At 44.7% G+C, this 24,446-nt stretch overlaps 1 protein-coding gene across 1 annotated transcript in view; it reads left to right on the forward strand.

Annotated features, from left to right (window-relative positions):
- The window catches only part of LOC141108996 (uncharacterized), a 90,908-nt gene extending 68,962 nt beyond the window's left edge, over positions 1–21,946 (forward strand). The window contains exons 35-43 of the mRNA XM_073600953.1: positions 326–379; positions 485–502; positions 586–639; positions 1,647–1,709; positions 7,410–7,575; positions 7,748–7,854; positions 10,148–10,228; positions 18,117–18,299; positions 19,253–21,946. Coding sequence (XP_073457054.1) covers positions 326–379; positions 485–502; positions 586–639; positions 1,647–1,709; positions 7,410–7,575; positions 7,748–7,854; positions 10,148–10,228; positions 18,117–18,299; positions 19,253–19,402 — 876 coding nt within the window. The 3' untranslated portion in view covers positions 19,403–21,946. The remainder of the gene's footprint in view (positions 1–325; positions 380–484; positions 503–585; positions 640–1,646; positions 1,710–7,409; positions 7,576–7,747; positions 7,855–10,147; positions 10,229–18,116; positions 18,300–19,252) is intronic.
- Positions 21,947–24,446: the final 2,500 nt, after the last annotated feature.

Consider the following 24,446-nt stretch of genomic DNA (forward strand, 5'->3'; position numbering starts at 1 on the left):
GGTTGAGCATACATGTAGTACACACTACTTTTTTTTTTCATTCCACCCAGTGGATTAAACAAAAAAAAAAACTCAACTCAAACTGTGCTCTAGTGTTCTGACAGGGGGATGCCTGTCGGCTGAGTACGCTGATTGGGAGCTGAACGGCCGGCCTCTGTCGCACCAGCTGCCATACACGCGGGCTGAATGTCTCTCAACATTCAGCCCCTTGTTTACTAAGCTTTAATCTGTTTGTGTTTCTGCTATTGTTATATCCTCTTAGAAAAAAATGAAACGTCCCTTTAGGAAAAAAAAATTAAAGCTCCTAAATTTTATTTTCTGCCAGGGAGTTATTGGGCCTCCAGGACCTCAGGGACTTCCTGGGCCACAAGGTCTTCCAGTAAGTAAAAAAAGCAATCTTGTGCCTGTATAAGACGCATATCAAATATTCTCATATTTGTAGCCATTTAAGCTAAATTCAGTGTTTTTTCTCTTTTATGTTTAGGGTCCTGAAGGCACTGAGGTGAGGCATGAGCCACCATGTTCCTCTCCTATTTTACCAATGTCTTCAGTATCAATTTATGATATCTGCTTTTGTAATTGCAGGGTCCAAAAGGATTCCAAGGACCTGAGGGAGCTCCAGGCCCACCTGGACCACCAGTAAGCAGAAGTTGTGGAAGGGTTACAGCAGTGTATAAACTCTCATCTGCTGAGGAACAGAAATTCCCACTACATCCTGACAGCTGTAAGCTGTTGGCTTGCAGTTTCTCTGTTACTGAAAATCTACTGGTTGGCCAAGCTTAAAGTGTATTTCCACTTTTGTGGCCAAATTTGAGAAAACCCACAATATGTTTATGTGTTTCTATTCGTACAGCATACCTGAATTTTTTTAAGTATTTATTTAATTTTGGATATTCTTAGGCCAGCCATAGACAGTTTGAATCTCGTCCGGTTCCGCAGGAATTGGCTGAGCTTCGAACCATGTATGGGCAGGCTGAATGTACCATATTGATCAATCATTCAACTTTGGTACAACCAGCCTGCTGGTTTTGCATACGATTATTGCTAGTGGCTAGTATAGCCGCTAGCAATAATCACTGTCTTCTCCCAGCAGGGATGGCTTCCCCCCTGGCAGAATACAATGGCTCAGCAGGAGGGATTCCCCTGTCAACACTGTCTATGTTGATGGGGGAATCAAGCGAATTTCTATTGCTGCAGCCATGAAATTCGCTCCATGTATGGGCTGCTTTAAGGAAAAGGTGAGCTGGAATTTTTAAATTCAGTTTTTACGTTTTACTATGTGAATGGGGACATATGACAATACTCAAATAGGTATTATCCCAGTTTGGCTGTAAAAATGGAAATGCCCTTTAACGAATGCTGGTCCTACTCAGAGGATGTCAGAATACGTAAAATTGTCCATTTTACCAGAAAACGACACAGCTCTTTAGTACCTGCATCATCCAGCCTTCTGTGTCATTTCTGCAACTGGCACAACAGTTTACCGGCTCCTGGAAATGCATATTTTGCATATCCATTAACCATTACATGTGACTACCATTGACTGTAGCAATTAATCAAGTGGACTTCAGTTGACAAACGTAGGCTATCAAATATTCTCTTTTATATATTCCTTTATATAAGGCTATGAATTATTTTATTTTTAGGGTCCCCCAGGAGCACCTGGTCCCCCAGGGCCATTGCTGAGTTTAACTACACAGAGTATAAGGGTAAGTGATAAGAAAATTGGTGAGTTTTTCAGTGTACACTATAAGCTCTTTTCACGATGAACTTCATGTAACACTGTCCAGTTAAAGTATATCTAGTAGCAGATAAAGTATACCTCAAGCCAAACATTTATTCTCATTCGTTCATTGACAGACACAACACATCATTATTCAGAACCATAGGGTTATATCGCCCCCTACAGGAGTAGGACACTAGGCAGAAAAAAGACTTGGCTATGCCTATGGGCAGTCCTAGGTGATATACACCCCACTCTGCTATAGCCCTTCAGTTTTTTTTTCTGCCTAGTCAAGAGTAAGGACCTAGTTCCCTGCTGGGATCTCTGGTCCTGGCATTTTTTTGTTTTTGCTTTTTAAACTAATTTTTTTTTCTCTTGGATTTTTTCCTGTGAGATCTACAATCAACTGCTGGACTGGGTGACGGGCTGGAAGCTAAGATCCAGTGGTCTCCCCAGTCTGGCCAGTGAGCGCGTGCAGACCGCAGCTACGCGATAGGTTGGCCGCAACATAGCCCCACTGGACGGGTGCTGGCCCTGCAAGTTAAACGTCTTGCGAGGTCGCATACAACTGGTCTCAGTCTGTGTCGCCAGCCTTCCTTATGCCCCCCACTTCGGTGGTGAGGAGGATCTGTCCGGGAGCGTTACCCACGCACTCGCTGGAGCGGTAAGTAAGGGTCCATCTCCTCTCCTTCCCTGGAGTGGTGTGGGGCTCGGGTCCTCCCTGGGGTGGTTGGGCCCTCTGGGGGTCTCCTCCACATCCCCCCTTCCCTGGGTGAGGCCCAGGCCTCTGGCTTAGGTGCTTCGGACACTCCGACCACCCCCTCCCCTCCAGGGTTGTCACTTTGGGGGGGTACACCTTGGCACCTGATGGTTGGGTGGGTGACCAGGCATCCGCAGATCCGTGCCCCCTGCAGCGGCCCTCCACTAATTTAGGCCGCGACTTTATGGCCTACCACGCACTCGCGGCAGGCGGCCGACCGACCGGGCGACGTGCAGGGCGGCCCTAGAGCGGGTGGTGGCGCTTTCCATTGCGGGCATCTGCCCTCCTTCCTCGGCTCTAGCCTGCTCCGCCCCCCCCCTGCGAGCCTGTGCACACGTGGTGGGCAGCCGAAAATTTAGGCCGTGGCCGGACGCCTTCTTCCAGAGGGACGGCGCTGTGGGGGTTCTGAGGATGACCCCCTTTTGGGGGGTGTTTAAGTGGGCCCTCCGTAGGCACCCCCTGTGAGGGGCATTAGTGGTTGCCCCCTGTGAGGGGTCTTAGTGGATGCCCCCTGTGAAGGGCCCAGTGGTGTCCCCTGTGCGGGGTCTCAGCCAGTGCCCCTGTGAGGTGTTCAGTGGTGCCCCCTGTGCAGGGTTTCCATAGGCACCCCTTGTGCCGGGTCTCAGCCAGTGCCCCCTGTGAGGGGTCCAGTGGTGCCCCTTGTGCGGGGTATACGTAGGTGCCCCCTGTGTGGGGTCTCAGCCAGTGCCCCTGTTAGGGGTCCAATGGTGCCCCCTGTGCGGGGTGTCAGTAGGCACCCCAGTGCGAGGTCTCGGCCGGTGCTCCTTGTGAGGAGCCTGGGTCAGTGCCCCCTGTGCAAGGCCTCGGTTAACGTCCCCCTGTGGGACCTCGGTGATGCCCCTGTGCGGGGCCTAAGGTGGCGGAGGTCTCAGTCGGCGGCCCCCCTGTGTTCTTTGCGTTTTCACAGGTGGCGCTTGGGCACATAGGCTAGTAAATGGTGCCCCGCACACCTCATCAGTCTCGACTGATCCTATGTCTGGTTCTGCCGTCATGGATGTGGCCCACCTTGCGGGGTTGGTGGCCACGCTCCCTGTCCTGTCAGTTAGTGAGCTTGTTCCTCCACAACTGCAGTGGCGCATAAGAAGGTGCTGGTAGTCTCCCTCATTACATCTGTGCGGGAAACTTTAAAGATGGAGGATGCAGCTGTGGCTGCGGCGGAGGTGCCAGTCCCCTTGGCACCCATAAACTTTCTTGCTCGGCAAAAGCTTCCCTTCTCCCTCCTATTTTGGAACATTTGTTCGTAAAGACTGGGAGGGTCCAAAGCGTTCCTTTGTGGTTCCAAAGACGCTTCGCCATGAGGTACCCCTCGTGGGGTCCCTCCTTAAAGAGTGGGCTGTTCTACCAGTAGTGGATCCCGCTGTCACTAGGTTGTGCAAGGCGACCATGATTCTGGTAGAGGAGTCTCCGGCTTTTAAGGATCCGGCTGACATACCTGGAGGGGGAGGAGATTCCCTCTGCTTTCACTGAGTTGGCAGATCAGTTGGTCTGGGGGCTGCAGTTTGTATGCGATGCCTCTTGGAGTTCCCTTGGTTGCTGAGCTCTCTGTTTCTGCAGTGGTGCTTAAACATGTATTGGGGCTTAAGTGTTGGTCTGCGGACTGAGCTTCTAAAAGAGCTCTAACTGGGTTACCATTTCAAGGAAATTGTCTGTTTGGAGCTACCCTCGATGACATTGTTACGGGTCTCACAGGAGGGAAGTGTAAATGTCTTCTACAGTCTGAAATGGGGAAAAGGGCCTCGTAGCAGATGCGGTCCTTCTTCTCAGTGCGCAATGGACCTGGTCTGACGAGCCAAGAGCGGGGCTCCTTAGACCCACAGACAAGGCCCCTTAAGTAGGAAGGCGCACCCTCACCAATGTCCTAGTGTTCCGGCCTTGAACCTTGAAAAGGGTTTTTTCCTTCCAATTGGCGTCTGTCATCGGACTGTTGGCAGTTCTCCTTGGGGCTGTGCAAGCCCTGTTCAGCGTGTGCTTGTCCCAGTTCCAGTGGGTACAGAATTGAGTCCATCCGCATGGTGGTGGCATCCCTTCATCATGGGGACTTTCGGGCTTCTGTTGAACACTCAAATATGTGCTCAACACCAACACTTTACCTCCACACCTCCATTTTATTGTAGGAAAAGAACATTTTCAGCTCGCGGTGTTGACTTTTGGTTTCGCCTCCACCCCTCGCGTACTCACAAAGGTGTTGGCCCCAGTTCTGGCGTAGTTACATAAGCGGGGATTGCGGTCCTGGGCTGCTTGGACAATCTTCTTCTGCGAGCAGAGTCCTCGGCTACTCTGAGGGGTGACGTTGCTCACTATACAGACCTCAGTTTTCAATTGGCTTCTATACTATCTGATACTACCTGAAGTCTGCTCAGGCTCCTTCCAGAAAATTGGATTATCTGGGCTTGACTCTGGTTTCATCTCTGGCAAGAGTGTTTCTTCCTCTGGACAAACTCCAGAAGTTGCATGCTGCGTTTCAACTACTGTTGTCTCGCAGGTGGGCCTCCCTGCGGTCCTGCATGTGGGTGTTGGGCCTAATGATATCTACCTTCGAGGTGGTTTTATTTGAGCAGTTCCATACAAGCTCCTTTTAAGTGAGATCCTGGCGTAAATTGCCCGAGGTCTTTGGGCTATTAGATTCAGCAGAGCCAGAAAACCGGGGGTCCCTGGTCTGGTGGCTTCGCTCTCTGGGATTTTGGGCACATCCTTTCTCCCCTGGTATTGGACAGTGGTCACCACCAATGCCAGTCTGCTCAGGGTCATTGGACGCTGGAGGAATCCGGACTGATGATCGATATCTGGGGACATCGAGCGATCAGACTATGTATGGATCATGAGGGTCGACTTCGAGGGTCCCGGGTACGGATCCAGTCAGATGATGCCATGGCGGTGACCTATGTCAATCACCAGGGTGGAACGAAGCGTGTATTTGCAGCCCTGACAGTAGCCAGGATCCTCCCAGTGGGCAGAACGCCTTGTCCCAGGCCTCTCCGCCGTATGCATTCTAGGAGTGGAAAAATGGCAAAAATTCCAGGCGGTTGCCTCAGTCGGCTAGTGGTGGTCCACGGGGTGGTCCCTTCACCCGGACATGTTTCATCGGATATGTCTGCGATGGGGCACTCACGAGGTAGACCTGTTGGCATCCCGGCTTAACGGAACGGTACTGAGGTTTCTGGCAAGGTCACGGGCTCCTCTGGTGGACACTGCAAATGCTCTGGTGGCCCCGAGGGGCCTGTATAGTCGGATCTACGCCTCTCCTCCTCTGACCTGGTGCGCTTGGTCGCTGACCTCCCTTGGCGACTGCCTCTCAGGGAGGTTCTACTGTCCCAAGGGCCGATCTTCCACCCTGCTTCAGTCGATGGTTTTTGAAGGCCTGGCTGTTATGAGCCAGGTGCTGAAGTTACAACGCTGCTGAAGGATAGGAAGCCTTCCTTTGGGAATATTTACCACCAGACATGGATAGCCTACACACCCTGGTGTGAGGCACTTGCCATTTACCCTCGTTCTTTCTCGGTGGCTCAGATTTCGACCTTCCTTCACGGGGGGGGGGGGGTTGAGCAGAACTTGGCCTTGAGTACCATCAGGGGCCAGGTGTCGGCCTTGGTGGGTTTCTTCGGCGTCCCCTGGTCTCGTACTCCCTGGTGAGTACTCTTAATCAAGGGGTTCGACATCTGCCTCCACCGGTGCGGTCGCTTCTACCGCCGTGGGATTTACTCTTGAAGCGTTCGGTTCTACAGAAGCCTCCTGTTGGAAATATTCGGGAAGTTCCTCCGCTTGCTCTGAACCAGAAGGTGGCTTTTTTGGTTGCTATCACCTCTGCTCTCAGAGTGTCGGAACTGTAGGCGTTACCATGTCATACTTCTTACCTGGTGATCCACAAAGATAAAGTGGTTCTTCTGTCCATGGTTCCCTCCTCTGATTCCTTTTGACTAAGGATGTTGTGTTGTATTGCCTTCCCTGTGCTTCTTCTGCGACCTCTCTAGATGGATCACACAGGGGTTGGGTTCCTTCTTTCCCTGTTACGGCGCATTCTACTAGGCTGCTTGTTGCTTCCTGGGCCTTCCATTATTAGACGTAAGCTGCGCTGGTTTGCAAGGCGGCCACTTGGTCGTCGGTGTACACTTTCACAAAATTCTACAACGTGAATGTGCTGGCATCTGAGGATGCTTCTTTTGGCCGCAAGGTGTTGCAGGCTGCTGTTTAGAGGGTCTGTTCCCTCTTGAAGGGGTATTGTTCAAGTTGGGCTCCAGTTTGTTTCTGCGTTAAGCTCCTGTTACCTGGTTGGCTCTTGTGTTAGCCTTGGGATTTTTCGTTGTCCCACCCCTTATGTTTGGCACTGCTTTGGGGCGTCCCTATGGTTCTGAATAATGGAGCTCTGTGTCTGTCAATGAACGAATGAGAAAATAGGATTTTTGACTTACCGTAAAATGTGTTTCTCTGAGTTCATTGACAGACACAGCACCCACCCCTCTAAGGAGTTTGGATGCTTCTGACACTACTTGTTACTAACCTGAAGGCCTATAGTAGAAAGGGGGGTTTATATCACCTAGGACTGCCCATAGTCTTTTTTCTGCCTAGTGTCCTACTCCTGTAGAGGGTCAAATAACCCTATGGTTCTGAATAATGGAGCCCTGTGTCGGTCAATGAACTCAGAGAAACGCATTTTATGGTAAGTCAAAAATCCTATTTTTTTTCTTTTTAGTGTCTATGTCCCCTCACTTTCTTAGAAAAAGATACAAAGGTGACTGTTTTCTGTGGTTTCCAGAATTAGTGCAGGGACACAGTCGGCAGTAAAACCCTGAGAAAATTTCTACCCTTCCCCACTGTGTTCAAAACTAAAAAAAACATGTAAAAAGAATTAGCTTTAGCTTTAGATACTTTTCAGAACTCAGAAGCAAGCTCTTTTTTGTCACTCACTAGCGGTTGTTCCCCCATTCGGCATTATGGAAGGACATTGCTCCATGGGATCTTATTCACCATTTGGAAGAAGACTTGAAGCTCTTGGCTGCCCCACCTAATGGAACTAAGGAAAATCCAGCAAGCACATGTAAAGAACTGCAGCTTGTCCATCCCGAACTGGCAGATGGTAGGGTATTCTGAGACAGTACTGGAATTGAATATAAAATATCTTGTTACAGCCCCCTGGTATGTAGTCAAGAATGGGGCATATTCTTTATGGCATTGGCGCTTTCAGTACTGATAGAAATGTTTTAGGGATCACTAATAGTGTGTTTTTTTTTTTTTATCCTGTCTGCCAGGTTATTATTACATTGACCCTAACCATGGCAGTCCACAGGATTCTTTTTTGGTATTCTGCAACTTTACTGCTGGTGGCGAGACCTGTGTGCCTCCTCTGGAAAGTCAGGTAATTCATAATGGGGACACAACACCATACAATTTATAGCACAGCTTTAAAGAGGAACTGCAGTCTGCTTACATAATTTGTAATAAAAACATCTTTGCCATTCTGAAGCTTCCCTCCAACCACTTTGCATATTATTTTATATATACTGTGATTCTGTACTTGCCAAATATGCTGCAGAACTTTCCCTCCACTGAGTCTGGCCGCAACCATTTTAACTGTGGGCAACTGAAGCTGCTGCCTGTTCACTTCCTTGATTTATACAGAAGCACACCTCCAGCTCTGCAGCTGTCATTGGCCCTTATGGCTCATCCCCCTCCCTTCCTGGCAAACTCTCAGGAGAGCAAGAGAGAGAGCTGTGCATGTTGTCATAAGCCTAGGCTTTTTATCAGACAAGAAACAGGAAGTGGGCTGTATAAGGTTTCTACTGGCAAAAAAAAATGTTTTACTATTATTATTATTTATTATTATTATACAGTATTTATATAGCGCCAACAGTTTACGTAGCGCTTTACAACTTGAGGGTAAACAGTACAAATACAATACAATTTGATACAGTAGGAATCAGAGGGCCCTGCTCCTTAGAGCTTACAATCTAAGAGGGAAGGTCAAGAGATACAAGAGGTAATAACTATGGGTGATGTGCTGATTAAGAAGATAAATGTACAGTTGTTAGGTGGGGGCCAGATAGGCTTCTCTGAAGAGATGAGTTTTCAGGGATCGTCTGAAAGTGGATAAAGTAGGAGAAAATCGGACAGATTGGGGTAGAGCATTCCAGAGGATGGGGGAGGCTCTGGAGAAGTCCTGAAGGCGAGCATGGGATGAGGTGACAAGGGAGTTTGAGAGCAGGAGGTCTTGGGAGGAGCGAAGAGAACGATTAGGTTGGTATTTTGTGACTAGGTTAGAGATGTAGCTGGGGGCCAGGTTGTGGATGGCTTTGTAAGTTATAGTTAGTATGTTGAATTTAATTCGGTGACTGAGTGGCAGCCAATGGAGAGATTGGCAGAGGGGTGTGGCAGACGCTGAGCGGTTTGTGTGGTGGATGAGCCTGGCAGCAGCGTTCATGATGGACTGAAGTGGGGATAGCCTATTTAAAGGTAAACCAATGAGGAGGGAGTTGCAGTAATCGAGGCGGGAGATGACCAGGGAGTGGATTAGAAGCTTTGTGGTGTCATTGGTTAGGAAGGGGCGTATCTTGGAGATGTTGCGAAGACTGAGGCGGCAAGCTTTGGATAGTGATAGAATGTGGGGTCGAAAGGTTAGTTCAGAGTCCAGGATTACACCTAGGACCTTGGCGTGGGGAGATGGGTTGATAGTTGAGCCGTTGATCTTGACAGGGAAATCAGGGGAAGTGGCACCTGAGGGAGGAAATATCATGAGCTCAGTTTTGGATAGGTTGAGTTTGAGAAAGTGATGTGACATCCAGGCTGATATGTCTGCTAGTAAGTTGGTAATGCGTGAGGAGACAGATGGAGAGAGCTGGGGGGTGGAGAGATAGATTTGGGTGTCATCAGCGTAGAGATGATATTTAAAGCCGTGGGAGGCAATCAACTGACCCAAGGAGGTGGTGTAGATTGAGAAAAGGAGAGGTCCAAGAACAGAACCTTGGGGGACCCCAACGGAAAAAGGAAGAGGAGAGGAGGAAGTAGAGTTGTAAGTGACACTGAAGGAGCGGTGGGATAGGTAGGATGAGAACCAGCGAAGAGTACAGTCACGGAGACCGAAGGAGTGGAGTTTTTTGAAGAGGAGGGGGTGGTCCACTGTGTCAAAGGCAGCAGAGAGATCCAGGAGAAGCAGTACAGAATAGTGTCCATTGGCTTTAGAAATTAGTAGATCATTTGAGAGTTTAAGGAGAGCAGTTTCCGTGGAGTGTTGAGGGCGAAAACCGGACTGAAGGGGATCAAGAAGTTTATTCATGGTCAGATGGTCGCTTAGTCGGTTGTAGACCAGTCTTTCAAGAAGTTTGGAGGAGAAGGAGAGTAAGGAGATGGGACGTAAGTTGTTGAGATTGGTGGGATCCAGTGAGGGCTTTTTTAGTATGGGGGTGACTAGCGCATGTTTTAGAGAGTTTGGGAAGATGCCACAAGAGAGGGAGAGGTTGAAAATGTGAGTTAGAGAGCGTAGAATCGAGTCAGAGGGTGAGCGTAGCATTTGCGAGGGAACAGGATCCAGGGGGCAAGTGGTTAGATGAGTATCCAAAGTAAAAACAAGGGCAGAAGATTTAATAGATGGAAAGGTGAAAAAATTACTGAAGTTCCACTTTAAGGTTAACGAGTTCTGTTTTTATGGTTTGTAGATAATGGCAAAGGCCTGGCTTCGGACCTACTCGTTGCAAGAAGGATTCCAGTGGTTCAGCATGCTTCCTGGGGGCTTTCCGGTAAGAGCAGAGCTATGTCTAAAATCATGTGATGCAAGGAAAGGTTTAAAAACTAGGCCACATCAAAAACATTGTTAATGTAGATTCATTTTTCAGTTCAATAGGCTAGTCCTATGGCCACAGGCCTTGCAGTCCCCCGAATTATTGACCACAGGACACCTCTTATACATCCATTAGTGGGGCTGATTTACATAGATTCCCGGGAAGTACTGGGCGCTCTACATGTAATAGCGCCCATTTCAGGCAATTAAGAGTTCAACTAGGCGAACATGTGAATGAAAATTTGTGCTATTAGCGATGAACATGCCCTAGTAAATTCAGAATCAGTACTAATCGTCGATTCCACGGATCTGCAAGTGCCAATTTTTACCAAGTTATTATATAGTTATTATATAGCACTGCACTGCAACCATGATCCATATATGTGAAGAAAACATTTTTATGTGAGATGTGCTCTACCTCCTGTTGATGATCTATTGATGTATATTGCAATTAGTATTCCTAGTTTTTTTTTTTTTCTTCTTCTGCTAACGAATGTAGTTATGAATGAGTATTGCAGAGTAATGTCTGCTATTCTGTAAAGTTACATGTATTGAACATTTAAACTTACATATTATTATTAGTATTATACAGGATTTATATAGCACCAACAGTTTGCGCAGCGCTTAACAAAATGAAGGCAGACATTATAGTTACATTACAATTTGGTACAAGAGGAATCAGAGTGCCCTGCTCGTTAGAGCTTACAATCTAGGAGGGAGGGTCAATTGATACAAAAGGTAATATCTGTGGGGGATGAGCTGATGTATAAAGTAAAACAGTGTATTAGTTAGAAACAGGATAAGCTTCTTTAAAGAGAAGGGTTTTCAGGGATCGTCTAAAGATGGATAGATTAGGGGACAGTTGGACAGGTTGGGGTAGGGAGTTCCAAAGGATGGGAGAAACTCTGGAGAAATCCTGAAGGCGAACTTGAGAGGAGGTGACAAGGGAGCTAGAGAGCAGGAGGTCATGGGAGGACCGAAGAGAGCGGCTTGATTGGTATTTTGAGACTAAGTTAGTGATGCAGCTGGGGGCAGAGTTGTGGATGGCTTTGTAAATTATTGTTAGTACTTTGAATTTTATTTGTTGGGTGAGTGGAAGCCAGAGCAGGGATTGGCAGAGATGGGTGGAGGACACTGAACTGTTTGTAAGGTGGATGAGTCTTGCAGCAGCATTCATCATGGACTGAAGAGGGGATAGTGTATGTAAAGGTAATCCAATGAGGAGTAAGTTGCAGTAGTCGAGGCGAAATATAACCAGGGAGTGAATTAGAAGCTTGGTGGTGTCATTGTTCAAAAAGAGGCATATTCTAGAGATGTTGCGGAGGCTAAGTCGGCATGATTTGGACAGGGATTGGATGTGGGCCTGAAAGGACAGTTCAGAGTCTAGGGTTACCCCTAGCACCCTGGCATGTGGGGACGGACTGATAGTTGTGCCATTGATCTTGACAGAGAAGTCAGGGGAAGGGGCATGTGGGGGAGCAAATATTATGAGCTTGGTTTTAGATAGATTGAATTTGAGGAAGTGGTGTGACATCCAGGCTGATATGTCCGTTAGTAAATCAATGATGTGTGAGGAAACTGATGGGGTGAGCTGAGGTGTAGAGAGATAGATTTGGGTGTCATCAGCATATAAATGGTAGTGGAAGCCATGGGAGACTATCGGCTGACTCAGGAAGGATGTGTAGATCGAGAATAGTAGAGGTCCAAGGACAGAACCTTGGGGGACCCCAATGGTAAGAGGGGTTGGAGAGGAGGAAGTGGAGTTGTAAGTGACACTGAAGGTGCGGTGAGAAAGGTAAGATTCGAACCAACAGAGAGCACAACCATGGATACCAAGCAAATTTAGTTTTTTGAGGAGGAGGGGGTGGTCAACTGTATTGCCCTGTACACACGGTCGGACTTTGTTCGGACATTCTGACAACAAAATCCTAGGATTTTTTCCGACGGATGTTGGCTCAAACTTGTCTTGCATACACACGGTCACACAAAGTTGTCGGAAAATCCGATCGTTCTAAACGCGGTGACGTAAAACACGTACGTCGGGACTATAAACGGGGCAGTGGCCAATAGCTTTCATCTCTTTATTTATCCTGAGCATGCGTGGCACTTTGTCCGTCGGATTTGTGTACACACGATCGGAATTTCCAGCAACGGATTTTGTTGTCAGAAAATTTTATATCCTGCTCTCAAACTTTGTGTGTCAGAAAATCCAATGGAAAATGTGTGATGGAGCTACACACGGTCGGAATTTCCGACAACAAGGTCCTATCACACATTTTCCGTTGGAAAATCCGACCGTGTGTACGGGGCGTAACAAAGGCAGTGGAGAGGTCCAAGAGTAAGAGTACAGAATAATGACCATTGCTTTTAGCTGTTAGTAAGTCGTTTGTGAGTTTTTAGGAGAGCAGTTTCTGTGGATATTTGTTCTATGTTATTTTTTTCATGTTTTTATTTATTTAGGTGACTATAAAACAGTAATTATTTATGTTCATTCTTTGATCATACTACACTAATATGCAGGTCTCAGCATACTTAGCACAATGGCTCGGTGGTCTGCTCAGATGTCTCCAAAGCACTCAAGTTATGAGTTCAAATCCCAGCTAACTTACCACCCATCAGCTGTGTTTATTTTTCCCGTGCACAAGAAAATTAAAATAAACAAACAAAAAACTGTAAACTGCCTGGTAACTAGTGTGTGACGTTTGGAATTCCACACTATAATATTATTGAATACTTACATACCATTGCATGCATTTGAAGAGTTAATATAATAGAATCAATCAAACTAAAGTGTATCGGCTAATTGGCATTCACCTATTTTCAGCATATGCTGCTGAGTCCAATGCAATCTTTAGTATCCCACTGTGGGATTTGAACCCATGAGTCAAGGCCTGAATCTTTCAAGGTAGAAGCGCTGACCACTAGCCTACACCATACATAGAAAATACATTTACTAGGGTTTGGGTGGCACAGTGGTGTAGTGGGAAGCATACTAGACACTACCTGCCTAGAATTTGTATGTTCTCCCTGTGCCTGTGTGGGTTTCCTCCAGGTACTCCGGTTTCCTCCCACACTCCAAAGACATGCTGGTAGGTTAATTGGCTTCTGTCCAAAATTGGCCCTAGTATATGAATGTGAGTTGGGGACCTTGGATTGTAGGGACTGATGTGAGTGTGCAATATGTGTGTGGAGTGCTGCGTAAATTGACGGCGCTATAAATAACGAGCATCTTAATGAGACACAATGTACAGGGTTAGGGACAATTGTAGACACTCACTCAGGTTGAACTGGATGGACTGGTGTCTTTATTCAACCTTACTAACTATGTAACTATGATTTTTTTTAAATTCTATACAATAATGTTTTGCAAATGAGCCACTAATATTATGGAAACAACCATGCTCATGCTGATGTGGCATTGGCTATTAGGAAAAAAAATTGGCGTAGGGCCCCCCCCCCAAAATCCATACTATTCCATTATCTGAGCATGCAGCCTGGAGGTCAGGATAGGTGGGAGGCGAGCAAGCCCACAAGAGACAGTATTTGACAAATCCTTTATTTAAAAAAAAAAAGTATCCTACGATGTACATCCATTTTCAATCACAGTGCCCGATGGACCCGAAAGAGGGAGGGCTCTTGCTGTGTGCTCTTTGACAGTTCTTCTATAGACAAGGTGTACCCAGTGGCCCCGCCCCCACTGGCGTCATGTGCCATCAGAAGGGGATGGGGTCACCCGGTTATGTCACTGGGTGGCCCCGCCCATGCCAATATAACACCTGTCAAAGCGAAGAGACAGCAGTCGGCGGGAGCCCTCCCATCGAGGCGGAGCGTTTTTTTCTCCTATTTTTCAGGTCCGTCTGGGCACCCCAAAGCACCCTCCTTATGTTGAGGGCATGTGGCTTGGTATGGTTCAGGAGTAGGGGCACTTGTTCGCCCCCCCCATCCTGACCTCCAAGCTGGATGCTCAGATAAGGGTCTGGTATGGATTTTGGGGGGACCCATCCCAATTTTTTTTAATTTTGGCATTGAATTCCCCTTAATATCTATGCCAGACCCAAAGGGCCTGGTATGGATTTTGGGGGACCCCACGCCAAATTTTGTTTAAAAAATTATTTTTTGGGGTATTTTCTTCTTAATTGGTGCTTAGAGAGAATTCACACTTCGGTGACATATTTCATGGTTTACCTAGTCCACAAAAAATTAATAGAGCCTTTAAATTCAGCATTTTTTTAAAGTTTTTTTGGGGGGGGTTTTCTTCCCGCTCCCCTCCATTTACTTTCTACTCAAGGACTTGCATGTGTGCACAACCAAATACTTTTGTATGCAACTAGATTTAATACAGATTTGAAGGGGTATGAATAGTTTGCACTTAGAAAATATGTATTTATAGTCTGCAAAAGTCAAACAAGGCCGGGGGGAGGGCACGACTTGCCACGTCACCTGCCACCATTTGCAGATTGTCACTTGCCACGTCACTTGCCACCTGATGCGGATTGTCACTTGCCACGTCACCTACCACCATTTGCAGACTGTCACTTGCCACATCACCTGCCATCATTTGCAGACTGTCACTTGCCACGTCACCTGCCATTAGCAGATTGTCACTTGCCAAGTCACCTGCCACTAGATGTGGGTTGTCACTTGCCAACTGATGTGGATTGTCACTTGCCCTGCCAGCCAGTGCCACCAAATGTGCATTGTCGCTGCATTGGTGGCAGGCTGGCAGCACTGGTCCATTTAGTGAGGGCAGGAGACTGGAGATGCAGGGCTGGCAGTGAGAGATGATGATAACATTGAAAAGGCCCGTGATTCTGACAAAATGAGCACCTGTGCTGTGAGGACGGAAGATCGCTGATGTGTGGCGGGCAGTGAGAGATGATGTCATCGCTCCCACATTGAAGTGGCCCGGCTGTGAGGGCGGAAGAGTGGTGACGTGGATTGGGTGAAGAGAGATGATGTCATCTCTGCTCATCCGCCTGCTTGTCTCTCTCCTCTCATCCACCTCTAATGGAGCCCGCCCACCGCAGCCGCAACACGCTGGTTAGGCAGGGACCCTGCGGCAAGAGACTCAGGGCTATGGGCTCCAGATTTGGAGCTATAGCCTCACAAGCCACCCCCTGGTGATGCCTATGATAATTAGAAGGGCCCTGCTCAAGAGCTTACAATCTACAAGGTTAGGACACTAAAATCTAGACACATTAAAAGAAATCACATTAGAAAAGTAGAGATACATATCAAGCTAATAACAAGCATAACTATCCTTTTTGGTGATCAAAAGTCCTCACCTCAAAAAAGTTACATGATAGGGATTCAAATCAAGCTAATAACAACCATGACAAACCTTTGTGGTGTTCAGAAGTCCTCGCCCCCAAACCGTAAAAAAGTTAAATGGTAGGATTATCATAAGCAAAAACAGACAAAATTTATAAAAAAGCCAAAAAGGCAGCGCACAAACTACATTGACACACACAGTGGGAGTGAATTAGCAGGAATCTTCCTCTTCATCTAAACCATTACATACCAGTTGTAAGTCTAATATGTGAGATTTAGAAGCAATCATCAAACCACAGCCTTATTGGGGTTTGGAATTATGCACCCCCCCCCCCCCCAAAAAAAAAAAATAAAAACACACAAAAATATCTATTTGTAACCCAATATACACACTGCAAAGAAATATTCAGGCATGGACACACCTAGTAAAGGACACACCCACCAGTGTAATTGATTCTGTCTCTTCATGTAGGCCTCAAGTTCTACATACACACTCTTTACAAATGAAAGAATACATCAGCATAGATATCTTTGCAGGGTAAACCTCAAAATAACAAATGTCCAAGGCTCTGGCCATGATCAGTGATTCCAAAAATCTCTAAACTAAACTTGTACATTGTTGGGCATGTGGTGGGTACAAAACAGGAAATTACAGTTTTGTGAGGGCTGCTTCACACAAATTGGTGACAAAGCGCATTCCTCATTCATCATCCGCATACACATTAAAATGTGTGTGCAGGATCACACCAGACTTGTACATCCATATCTGGCCCAAAACACCACAGTTCTAGATTTGGTGCAAACCCACACTTGCTTGATTTATAGTGGTATTTCTTGGGGTTCCATTATGTGAAACCCATCAAAAATGTAATCACTGGTGAAAAAGAAACTTTAACACCACAAAAGAGGAAGAACATACAAATCTCTAGCCAGGTAGTGGGATTGGGATTCAAGCCAAGAACCTCAGTGCTGCCAGGCAGAAGTGCTAACCAGTTAGCCATTGTGTTACCACTTGCATGTAGGCGGCATCTCAGTGGTGTGAAACAGTTCTAAGTCCCAGGGGTGCAAGAAGTTAATCAATGCAGATGTACTGTGGAAGGCCAGAGAGCCATTGAACAACCTGTTTCTGGCATATGCCATCTGTTTGGAAGGCTGTTATGGCTGATTACTGTCAGCATGCTGAGAGATAAACAGCTGTCATTTTGTGGGTTTAGGCTTGGTAAGAGGCTGCAATTAGTGCTGGTGGGGAAGTGTTAAGGCTGATTATAGTCCTTGCCCATGGAAAACATATGACACAATTTGCAATGGTGGTGGAACCCTCCTATACATAAATACTACATTTAGACATAATTTATAGAAAGAACGAAGTCAGGAGCTATGTTTAACAACATAAGGAGAACAGACAACTTCTCTACATGAAGTGGCATGTTTGGGATTCAAACCAAGAACTTCAGTGCTGCTAGGCAAAGGTGCTAACCTGTTAGCCACTGTGCTGCCACATGTGAAGCCATCCTATACATAAATACACATAATTACTGCATTTCTTTGGACATATAGGTGGTGGAATTACATTAAGATTTTTGTGAGATGGATAGCAACAATTGAGAGATACAGAGAAAAATATATTTTACCAAAAACATGAAAACCTTACACATTCTAGCATTCTTCAAAACAAAATGGATTAAGAAGATGAAGAAGAAGCAACATTATTGCAAGGACAATTTATTTGAGAGAAAAATACAGTTCATCTCAAAATTAAAAGTATTTATTTGGGGAAGTTACAATTGTACCATTATAATCAATGGCTGAAACTTACATTGGGCTAAATAGCGCAAATTTTCACTCTCAAAAACGCATTTTAGCCCAGCGCTGATTTTGGTATTTACTATAGTGGCATGGGAGGCATGGGAGTTAAAATGAGAGTTGTTTGTATGTCTGAGCATGCTCAGTTGTGCTGGCACATAGTTGTACAGACAGGGAATTTATCTCTTCTCAGATTAAAGATATTTCAGTGTATATCTCACTTTTTAAAGCAGTTTAAAAGCAGAATATCTTTAAACAATACGCCACATATTTAAGTACCATTTAGGCGATCATATCATGCTCTAAACATTATTTCCATGTGCATTTCTCCAGGTTCTAGCAAGGGTCATGGTCTGGGCGCTATCTGTTGTCTGGGAGCAATAGTGAGTTCGATTTTGGGAGTATTTTTCCCCAGCGCTATAGTGAATTCCGTTTGGGTGCTAACTAGCGTGATTTCACTATTTTGACAGTATTCACACGAATGCATATTAGCGCTATTAGCACTATAGTAAATGACCCCCAGTGTGTCTTATTATATGTATTATAGTTTTATATATTAGCTGATCTGTATTATGAGATTATACCGATCTAATGTACAATGCCAAGATATGAGATTCCCAATATATGATTAGCACCTTGGAGTGGCACCTAATCCAGACAATTTTATAGGCAGTCCCTGAGCTTAGCTCTTACTTTTTTGGCTAGGGTTTTAAACTGACATTTTATATTCTTATCCTTTTTATTTTTGTATTTTTCATCTTCACCATGTTTAGTTTTTGTACAGTGACAACAGTGTGGTCCAGCTGCGGTTTCTCAGACTTCAGAGCCTGCGTGTATACCAAGTACTGCGATATGTGTGCCTAGCACAGCTGGTACACTCTACAAGGGACAAGGATGTGAAGTTTTTGACAGATAGACGTGATCAGAGCTTCCTGGTGACGCTCCAAGGATGTGAGGTACATAGTATGTCACAATGAAAGATATTTTTAAGCCAGTCAGCTATAGCATCCAATATATTTCCCTCTACACATGTTTTTTTTAAATTTATGACAGAGAAAATCGTGCGATATAAGAGACTATTATTACTTTTTGTGTCCCCAATTGTGATCTCTTACCACTTTCTGTTTGTTGACCACTCAGAAATTGAAGTAACAACTCTAATTGTGATCACAGGCAGGCCTAAGAGCTCAGCAGAGTTATTGCTCTCACTTACTTCAAAAGTGAAAAAAGAACATCAGAGAGATTTCACAGGTACACCTTGGCATCACTATGAGTGACATGGTGGCTGAATGTAAAAAATTATGAGAGCCCTGGTCTTCCTGAGTACATTGTTCGAGGAGCAATCTAAAATGACAATTTTGACACCTGCATTTGGGGAACCCTAGACTTCCTTCCTATCAGTGAGACATAGACAGAGCTTATGGAACCTCCACAGGAATACACATAAAGATACACACAATGTTTAGAGGCAAGGGCCTTCACCACATCTTGCCTGGCAAGGGGATTGACCTGAAACCCTGTTTCTGTGCTTATTCTCTGTCTCCAAGCTTGCTATGGTTAATAGAATGTTCCCTTATACAATTTTCGCCCGTGACTTTCTATTGCCTGTGAAAATTGGGCTGGAGAAGTTGTGGTCACCCTTTTTTAGTCTTTAGTTACATGCTAATTTCTGGGCTTGGTGGATCCAAATTCGTATGTCCTGTCGAAATGTTGTCCTCATGTGGGAAATGTTGTAGGGCAAGAGGACTAGTCTTAGAGGATGATGATCAGTTGTGGACGGGAAACAGAAAAGTTGTCACCTCAACATTACAAATGTTTATATATTTTTGACTGGAATGCAAATTTACAAAAAAACAAAAATCAGCAACCAAAGTTATAAAGATTAATTGATTTCTGTATCTCTTCACAGGCCAGTGAATCATTCAACAGGACAGAAACTCTCCTTCATTTTGCTCCCTTGGACCTCTCCTTACTACCTGTCCGTGACTTGGCTGTGTATCATGATGGGGACATAGACCATCAGTATGGCTTCTTCATAGGTCCAGTGTGCTTTAGCTGAGAGATATTTTCTCCTCTGGAACACTGGTGACCACTCAGCCCCAGGTGGAGGATGGACGCCCTGTGATATTTATACAGGAAAGTGATATTTGGACCTATACCCCCCCTCTCTCAGGAAGGGAGACCCTAGATATTGTTTACAATTAAACTTGGTGCTTTTTCTAAATCTCCTGGTGAGAACCACACACACCTCAAGTCTTCCACCCAAAGGAACGAGTGGTGTTCTGCGGAGGGATGACTGACCTCGAATGCACTTATTTTTCAATGTCATTTGGTGCTCAGTGAAACATTGCACAACTTGTTCCACCCAGGCACTTTCCAGTAAAGAAAGACATGCATGAAAATGAAATGCCCCCACAATGGAGATGGTCCATCAAGTTCTCTTACATTTCCAACACTCTGGTTTGAAGATCGCTTGATCGTGTGACTGCAGAGCTGTGTCATAAGACTCAGCGTTCATGTTGCAGGAGTGTTTTGTGGAGGTCATTTGTAGGCTCTATATAAAAGAAAACTATGAGCTCTATATAAAAAGGAAATTGGTTTATATAAAAGATGTTTTCAAATAAGTCACAGGTGAACTTTAATATAATCACAAACTTCCAAGTCTGTAAACAGTTTTTTTGAAGTTTGACTATTGAAAACCATGTTGATGTTTAACTTCCCAATTCTGGACAGCAACATCTTCCTGCTTTTTAGTTAAGAGTTGTGGCCTTGCTTCCCTCCTATTGGGCCATATCTGCTGCCTGTGACACTAGCCATTGTTAACTTGTGAGCTCCTGGTATCTAATTGGATGCCATAGTGACAGCTTTTAGCAAAGAAAGTGGTTGGGCATATACCATTGTGTAGAAGCAAGGTTACAATAGACACCATAATTTGGGAAGATGATAACAACAAGCTTGAAGCATTGTGCTAGGCATATACATTTTCTTACAGCAGGTGTGTCCAACCTGTGGCCCACGGGTTGCATGCGGCCCAGGACGGCTATGAATGTGGCCCAACACAAAATCATAAACTTACTTAAAAATGTTCTTCCGATGTGGCCCTGGAAAGTCAAAAGGTTGGACACCTCTGCTTTACAATGTTTAACATGCTTATTTTTTTTAGACTTTATTAAAATTTATTTATGATTGTTTCTCTTTAAAGTTCAGCTCCAGGCAACAAATAACATCCGTCAGTGAAATGCATAGTGTATCTGGGAAACACTGCAGCTCTGCTTATGCCAGACTCAGTTTTACTTTTATATGTGTATGCTTAAGAATCCAATACAGCCAAAATTTAGTTCTGCATGTGCTTCTGTGTGACTGTAGCCTCTTTCTTGCATGGTTTTGTGCTATGCAACCTCATTTTCATGCACTAACTTGAGTAGGTGAGGCTGCATTTAGCTAATAGAAGGGGCAGTACATGGGACCAGGGAACACACCACCTGGCATTCTCAAAGTCAGAAACTATCAAGATGTTAAAATATAACTAAAGGCACATTTATTTTTAGGTTTGAATAGAGTGGAGAGGGATTAAAAACTCTGTCAAGTTTTAATTTCTATTTGTGCCCCCCATTAAGGGGATTCACCCTCTCTATTTGTCATGTTTACCATTATCACTGAAATTGAAAAGAAATCCCAAATTTTGGGTTGTCACTAGGACAGATGTATAGTGGAAATCTTCCACTGAGGACACCATATGACCTTACCCCACATCTTTTGGAACAATGGGTCCATATTAACAGAGGCCCAATCACCCAACCCCCACCCCCCCACCCACACACACCTTTTTTTTTACACACATAATCTGCCACCAAAACATTTCTCATACCCATCTAACAGTGGGGGGTCAAGTAGCTACCGTCATCAACCAGTAAAGGTGATCAGTTAAAACCACACATTGGCCAGCACTGCCTAACTATAGCATCTGCCTGAACACAATTCGCGGCTACCTTACCCTCTTGCCACAGCTATGTAGCAGGCAGGATTAACACTTGAAGGGAGCCTGGACCTGTAAGTTAGGTGAAAGTAACATTTTTTTATTTTTCAAATAACAGTTTTTATTAGACATATACGTAAATAAGTACAAAAGACAATGAGACTGTAATACACTGGTTGCAACTAGCCAGTGGCCTTGCTAATAGAAAGTAACATTTTAGTGTCAGGAAACACTAGGAAAATGGTACATAAAAAATGGGATTGTTCTGAGGGAGTTGAGGTCTACTTTAATAAATATTATTGTTTTACATATTTATTACCTAATTATATTTTTTTCTGGCATTTCTTGGCTGTCCATACAATGTGCAATGTCTGTAAAATCCCATTTACACTACAAAAATATGTAATGTGAGGATGTACCTAATTTTTCCAATTCTTCTAATCAGGGAGTGACTGACCTCAAATAGCTGTTGTTGATCTAAAGGAGATTTTACAATCAGATTAAAAGGTGTATGGCCAGATTTAGACATACCAGCATGTCCAAGGGAAAGTATAGAAAGGTTTTACAGACTGATTTGATGCATATCAAATGGTGCTGCATTCATCCTAAATAACCAAATCACCAAACTATGCAAAAGAATCAAACATAACCAATGGTTCTCCAAATCCAAAACATATCCAATAAATAAAGTACGTGTCATGAAAAGAAACGGATATACTGTTAATGGCAAATTATATCCAAAATGTCACCATAAACAGTACATAGTAGGCCAATACAATTGTGCAATTACAGTGTATTACTCAAGAAATGTGTCACACAAAAGATATACAGTATGTGTCAAGAAATTCTGGGAAATGTGCAGACCGTGGAGGGGAGCTGTCTTAAAGGAGTGGTGGAATCCCATACCCGCAGTAACGGCAGTGTTGTGTTTATATCATGAGCAGTCTGGCTTCTCATGCACCCTGGTTCACGCGATTTCTGGTAAGCCTTTATGTGTAACAAGGTGGAGTGGACAAATGGAGCACACATGAAGAGTTACCCTTGAAGCACTTGCAATCATAGTTTGAGGACTATTTGTTATATACTGTATCCATGGACATGTATTTTGAGTGACACGTATTTCTTGAGTGGTACACTTTAATTGCACAATTTTGTCTTTGCTTACTATGTACGGTTTTTGGTGATATTTTGTATATATTTTGCAGCTAATAGGACACCCGCAATCACAGTTTCTTTTCACGGCACAATCTTTTTTTTATTTTTATATATGTGTTGCATTAAGATAACCATTGATTATGTTTGATTCTTTTGCACATTTTGGTGATTTGAGTTTCTAGGATCAGCGCACCAACTTTGTTTTCATTTGAGCTTGATAGAGTATATCCTATATACGTGGGAGCTGTTTTTTCATTTTTCTATTTTCATTATAAACCTTAAGTGTACTTTCATATGTTTTGTATATATATATATATATATATATATATATATATATATATATATATATATATATATATATGCAAGTCAAGCAAGAGAAATACAGGCCGTACTGTACTGTACACAGATTCGGAAGAACAGTTAGATATACAGGTATGTGTCATTTGTTTACTAGTCAGTATCTCTTTTTTTCACTATTTTGATTATAAAGTAAATTAATGGTCAATGGAATATGGATGCTGCCATTGCATACTGGTTTTTAAAGGTGTAGGCTCTGGTGCCATCATCCTGATTGTAGCTTCACTAGCCAAAGATGCCAACTTGGGAACACAATTACACTGGCTGGGTTGGTCTTTTGCTTTGTAGTAAGGCCAGATCAGGGTGAATGTACACCTCCGTTTTTGAAAATATGTGCATTTTACATGTGTTTTACATTTTTTAATTAAATATGTTAGATTTTTGGTGCGTTTTACATTTGTTTATTTAAAAAAAAATGGAAGTGGGCAAACGTTTACACGAGTTTTACACACGTTTCATATACATTACCGTTCATTGCTATGTAGTACAACGTTTGTGAAAATACTTTTTGAATGCTGCTAGCAACGAGACTGCACTGCACTAAAATGTGAGGATGTGAAAAGTTCCACTCAGAAGTTTTAAACTGATATTAAAGGCAAATGTGTGAATGCACCCCTTAGGATAACAACTTGCATATCAACAACCCAGTTTACATAATAAATATGGACATCTTTTATTTCTTAAAAAAGGTTTCCCAGGCAGTATTTAAATAAAAACAACTCAGGATGCAAAATTCACCAATCCAGAAGTGTCCACTACCGCAGCCCTCAAATTCTCCACTCGTCACTCGCATTTTCAGTGGAAAATGATTTCTGGTGAGCGTGGGGCTGCCTCGGAGGGGGGCAAGCACCACCAGAAGGCAGGGTTGAATGGGAGTCGTTCTCCCAGCCAGGGGAAGAGAGAGGAATAGGTAAGCTGGTCAGATCACCAGCGAAGCAGGGATTACCCGCTGTAACAGCTTTCATTTGAAATGCCCGGTGTTCCCGGAGCTCACCATCACACAGTCCCGCCTCCTGGCCTGGCGCCTTTGATAAACAGAACACCGGTCCAATGCCGGGACGGTGACGTCATCAAAGGCACCGGGCCAGGAGGCGGGACTGTGTGACGGTGAGCTCCGGGAACAAGGGCAATTCAAATGAAAGCTGTTACAGCAGGAAATCCCTGCTCTGCGATGATTCGGCCGCTCCCCTCTTCCTCTGCACAGGTGAGGCTGCACTGATGGGCACAGGTTACGCTGTATTGATGGGCACAGGTCACGCTGCATTGATGGGCACAGGTCACGCTGCATTGATGGGCACAGGTCACACTGCTTTGATGGGCACAGGTCACACTGCATTGCTGGGCACTGGTTATGCTGCATTGATGGGCACAGGTGAGGCTGCATTGATGGGCACTGGTGAGGCTACAATGATGGGCACTGATAAAGTTGCTGATATTTATTTTTGTAACTTAATTCTGCATAAAAGTGTCATTTTATAAGGGCGTGTTTAGGGGCGGGATTAGGGGCGAGGCAACTGGTGGCGAGTAACCCTTAAATGGATAGTTCACCTTTACAAAAAACTTGCCTATGCAGATAAGGAGCGTCTGTAGATGAAAACAAACTGTGCAGCTCTGA

This window comes from Aquarana catesbeiana, linkage group LG09, assembly GCF_042186555.1.
Source record: "Aquarana catesbeiana isolate 2022-GZ linkage group LG09, ASM4218655v1, whole genome shotgun sequence".
In the NCBI taxonomy this organism is placed as follows: domain Eukaryota; kingdom Metazoa; phylum Chordata; class Amphibia; order Anura; family Ranidae; genus Aquarana; species Aquarana catesbeiana.